General features: G+C 54.2%; 1 protein-coding gene across 1 annotated transcript in view; it reads right to left on the bottom strand.

The window, feature by feature from the left end:
- Nucleotides 1-2,130: 2,130 nt before the first annotated feature.
- The window catches only part of LOC104622768 (arf-GAP with GTPase, ANK repeat and PH domain-containing protein 3-like), a gene marked incomplete at both ends in the record, with an annotated part of 10,421 nt that continues 7,210 nt past the window's right edge, over nt 2,131-5,341 (bottom strand). Inside the window, 1 exon segment of the mRNA XM_010289646.1 lies at nt 2,131-2,258. Coding sequence (XP_010287948.1) covers nt 2,131-2,258 — 128 coding nt within the window.

Genomic DNA, 5,341 nt, shown 5'->3' with positions numbered 1-5,341 from the left:
ACTGGTCCCAATACGGACCCCTGAGGGACAACGCCCATCACTGATCTCCATCTGGACATTGAGCTGTTGACCACTACCCTCTGGATGCGACAGTCCAACCAATTCCTCATCCACCCAACAGTCCACCCATCAAGTCCATATCTCTCCAATTTAGAGAGAAGGATGTTGTGGGGCACCGTGTCAAAGGCCTTACAGAAGTCCAGATAGACGACATCAGTAGCACCTCCCTTGGCCACTGATGTGGTCGCTCCATCATAGAACATATTTGTTAGGACCCTTTTCTCATACTTTGGACATTGAAGAAAATATTAAACAATTGTTCAGCTCCTCCCCGAGGAACACTGCCCTTGGCCATCTTCCACCCCGTTTCCCCTTTCAGTACAGACTGCCTCTCCTTCCCAACTGGTCTCTGACCGTTTACAATTTGTCTGCTAATAAAATCCTTAAATTACCAGATACATTCAAACTGCATTCTCCCTGGACTTTGCTCTCTACCTTGGATGCCTCCTATTGAACTTCTCAAAAAGCACACATATCCAGACAAACTGCAGGGCATGGTATGGCTGTGTATGTTTTGCAAGCAGCTGTGCTCACTCTGCTTATATCCCAAGCTCACGGGACACAAGCAAGCTCTAATCAGGAAGCTACGCAGCTTCACCAGGCAGCCTGGCTCATTCACTTGCACACAGAGACTTCATCTGAACTTGCTGGTGTCCAGGTGACCTCCTCCTCCTGGAGCACCAGGCAGCTGGCACAGGTCTCTGCAAAAATCTGTACACACCTACTCATACCCCAGCTCTAGAAGCCTATACAGTCAGGTATAAACTTCATGTGGGTATTTAAAAATTATGCAAAGGTCCAACCAGTGGCTGCAGACAGTAATCAGGTTTGTACAGGAACAATCTCTTCTGTGGTGGAGTACCAGAAGTCCTCTCGGGGCTGAGAGGCTCAGATATACCCTAAGGTTCAAAGTCAACCTCCTTAAGTAAACAAGGGTCAGTCTGGCAGAATTTGTTTTCCTAAACTTGATTTGCATTTTCTTCAGTTTCACATGCTCCTCTGAGTCCTTAGCTACTCTTTTCCTCAAAAACAATTCCAAGCGCTGCTCGCTGCGGAGGCAGCCGAGGGGCTCACAGCTGCTCTGCCTCCCCTCTTTCATAAGCCCAGCAGCTACACTTGCTGCTCCCCAGTCTGACAGCACCACACCAGACAGATTTCCTCAAGTCCTTGCTAGAGATCCTGTGATTTCCTGTGCCAGGTGCTTCAGAGCTGGAATCTGTTGGCTTGACTGCCCCTGCAGAGCAGCAGAGCCCAGGATCTCATCTTCCTCATCAGAGAGCCAGGTCAGCATTTGTGAGGGTGCTGGAAACTGCAGCAAAGCCCTAGTGCAACTAAGGCGGCTGCCCAAAGGATCTCCTTTACCAGGCACTCACGGTGGCAGCCTGCTTTGGTTTCTGACCTGCCCCTCCTGCATCAGTTCTGGTTCTCCAGAGTCACAGAACAAACGCCTCCAGCTTCACCATCCTCCTGGCATGGAGACCTTGGCAGCCCTGCCAAGCTAAAGCTGTGCCAGAAGAACAGCTCAGAGCCCTTCCTCTGCCAGAGCAGAGGAGCACCTCCTCCTCCTCTGTGCTGCTCCTTCAGTTCACCACTGAATTCGTCCCTCCACAAACACATTCCCTAAGAAGCCCACCTGTATATGCATGGAAGACCATCAGCTTCTCGCTTCCAGCAGGATCGTGGGCAGCTGTGTCCAACCCAGGCTTGCCTGTCCGGCCAGGGCAGCCAGACGAGGCCCCTTTCACATACCTCCTTCCGCTCTGCCCAGGAGCTTCCCTGCAGCCTGCTCACAGCTCCACGGCCAGTGCCTGCAGAAGCATGCCACAAGCTTTGGAGACCATGAGCCAGACCCAATGGTTTAGACACGAAGCTTGACCTCAGGGCAAGCACCAAGCTGTTCTGGGGTACGGACAGAAGTTCCAGGGTGACAACTACTCTGCTCTTTCCAAAAGCTACTCCAAGGCTGTAGTGAGAGTCTAAAGCTAGGCTAAACATGCTCTGTATTGAGGGAACTGAGGGGGTGTGGAGAAGCATGTGGGGTCCCTGGCTTTCCCCATTCCCATTTCCCACCTGGTTGATGTGAACAGAAGGAATGGAGGCCGCAGAGACAGACGAATGGCTGGGTGAATTGGGCAGGGACTTGCAGGGACCGATGGAAAGCTGCTGTTTCTTCCGTAGAGCCACCACCTTCTGAGCCACTGGAAGAAGGGAAAAAGGGACAGGGTCAGAGTCCAGAAAGCAACTTTCTCCACCCACAGATTTCTGGAGGGCTTTAGTGACAACCAAACCCTTCATCTGACCAATGCCAACATCTGGGGCTCAAACTGCGCCACCCTGTATTAACGGGGACGATTTCTGCAGAACGCCCAACCTCCCCACTGCCTGCCGCTGCCACGCAACCCAGCTGCAAGGCACAGCGTTTGCCTGTGGCTGTTCCAGCAGGCAGCAGGGCAGGCTTCCCACACCGGTCATGCCGAGTGCCCGAAGGCCACCCGCTCTCTTGGGTCTCACACAGAGCAGCGACTTCACATGGACACCAAGGAGCCACCCGGCGCCCTGGGCTCCTGCAGAAGAATCCCTGGGCAGCCAGAGTCACTTCTCGGACACCCCCTTACAGCAGCCACAGGGGCCAGTTACTGAACTGAACAGCCTGGGCAACACCACCTCCATCAGCCTGGGCCTTTGTGACCCTCATGGTCTCCAGATGTTTGTGAGGAACAACTCTCCCAGTTCCTGTGACCTCTCTACCTGATGCCAACAGCTGAAAATTGCATTTAACCTTCCCAGTCTTCTACCTTTTCTGGAAATAAACATCTTGACCAAAAAGCATGACAGCAAACAAGCTGGGCTGTGGGGGAATCCAGGAGAATACATGACCATTCCTCATCTTCTCTTGCACACTGGCTGGGTAGCCCCACCATCACAGGAGGAGGCACCTTCCAGATGAACACAGCTGAAAGCCCTGGGAACGTCACATGTCCAACCCAGCACACCTCGTATCATGCACCCTTGCGATAAAGGAGCTGCCTCATTGCCCTTCCAGAAAGACTGAAGATGTTGCACCACACGTGATGTGACTTGAACCCGTTTAGAAAAGTCAGATGCCGACAGCAACTGCAAAATCCCACCACCTCACAGCAATGCCACCTCCCATACAGACAGACCAAGGCCTGTTGGGCCACTGCTGCTACCTGCTCATCTGATAAAGCCGGCAGCCTGTCCAGACTTCCAAGCTAAATATTAGTCCCATAAATAGCAGCAACCCCTCCTACACCCCCCAAACAGACCACATTAACCTCCTGTTTTTTCCTGCTCTCCTCTGGCCAGCTTCATCCACTGTTCACCACGCAAACCATCTCTTCTCCAAACACTGGCCAGGCACGTTGCGAGCTCAGGCACCCCAGCTCTGCAACACGCCTGAACTCCGTGTGCTGGTTGCCTGGGAAAGGCCATACGAGGGACTGGCAATGCTACAGGGATGGACGTGTCCTCTGCTGACCCCCCAGGACCCCACAGGCTCCAGTACCAACGGCTTTAACCCAGGCAGGTCAAAATACAGCCCAGCTGACACGCCGTGTGGTGTTTGGCTGTCTCCACGGAGAAGACAGCCTGGGAGGAGAGGTGGAAATTGGGGAGGTCTGACACAGGGGCAATCCAAACACCTTGGAGTGGTTAGGGAAGGAAGAACTTAGAAATCACCCGGCAGAGAATAAGACAGGCGAGACCTCTTCTGCCACGCAAGCCTGCAGGGCTCGTTCTCTGTGCTGTTGAAGTGATAATGGACGGTTCTCAGCCAGACCCTCGACCAGACAGCTTCCCTGGCTCGGCGGAGGCACTGACTTCAGGAGAGCAGCCGAGAGCCTGCCCCAGCAGGACTAGCCTCATTCCCACGGGCTCAGAGGGCAAGTTCACCCGCGTGAAGCACAGCTCCCGCAACAGGACACACGGTCCCTTCCACCGTAGGAAGCGTTTTCACGACGCCATGGCAGGCAGAAAGCCACCGACATCCGAGCGCCCACAGCAGAAGTCGGAGCGTTCCAGAAACCTTACGCAGAGCGCAGTCCGAACTAGATCGGGAAGGGGAAGGGAAGTCCTGCATGGCCGAGGAGAAAGCCTTTCCCCCTTCCAGGGCAGAGCACTTCATGCCATTCAGGACAGCTTCCCACAGCTTTACCGACGGCGGCAGATTCAAGGCAGGAGGTTTCTCAATGTCTAGTTTTAAAGGAAGAGGTAGGGTGAAAGTGGTCTCTTGAAACGGGGAGGCTGAGAAGGCCACCAGCAGGAAAAAGAGAGCTGGCCAGAAAAGATTCAGAAAAACTCCTCAGCAATCGCTGTCCTGGGCGAACAGCCGGGCAGAGGCTCTGCCTTGTCACTCACCCATTCGTGGTCACAAAGGAATTAACCATGAGGCCAGCAAGACCACACCGGTGTTGATAAAATCTCACCAATCCTTAACTGAGGCATCTTGAGGCAGCCTTCATGTTTCTGCTTGCCAGGCAGAGGTTCTTCCACTTCTTGAACACCAGCCAGACTTTTTCAAGGATAATTTCTGTCACCCCTTAAGCCAGCCTCTGGGATCACTTGCTTATCACGGTTTCTTTGGTTGCTACGTGCAGCTCTGTGATGTAGAACCAATGAGCCCTGCCCCGGCCACAGAACCTCTGTCCAAACACATTGCTTGGCGTTTGTTTGCCAGATGTCACGCCTGGTGCTCCTGTGCGTATTGGCACTCAAGCATCACACGGTATTTTAAAGCACACCACAGCACCCTGTCTAGATGTTCTGGAGAAACCGCCAGGAATGGTCAGCTCTGGTAGGAGTATCTGGACAGAGAGGAGGTGCATGTGAAGGTCCCCAGTGACACACCAAGGACCCTACAGAAAACAACGTGGGGTGGGGTGGCACCTTACAGAGTTGCAGGGCCTCGCACACACCCTCTCAGCCTCTCCCTTGAAATTTTCCTGCCAAACTGTTCCTCAGAAGCATCTCTCACTGCCCTGGCAGACTTGGCAATGCCGTCGATCACCCCGACGGCCAGGAACAAACCAACTCACACCCAAGCAGAAGGAGGGACGCCAGCCGCCCAGCTGTCCCGCTCAAGATGCAGAAACCCAAACAATGCCCTAGGCAGGAGAGCTAGAACCACCCCTGGGCTTTCAAGCTGAAGTCCAGGCCTGCAGCCCCACGGCCGAGGGCGAGCGACGGAGAGCGGCAATGCCGCCAGCACATCAGCAGCAGGGTCTGGCGGGCCGTTGGGGGGGGGTGGCCCGGTCACCCGCAC

The sequence above is a fragment of the Phaethon lepturus genome, unplaced genomic scaffold (assembly GCF_000687285.1).
Source record: "Phaethon lepturus isolate BGI_N335 unplaced genomic scaffold, ASM68728v1 scaffold32476, whole genome shotgun sequence".
In the NCBI taxonomy this organism is placed as follows: domain Eukaryota; kingdom Metazoa; phylum Chordata; class Aves; order Phaethontiformes; family Phaethontidae; genus Phaethon; species Phaethon lepturus.
The sequence above is the reverse complement of the archived record's forward strand: the minus strand, read 5'-3'. Positions and strand labels throughout refer to the sequence as shown.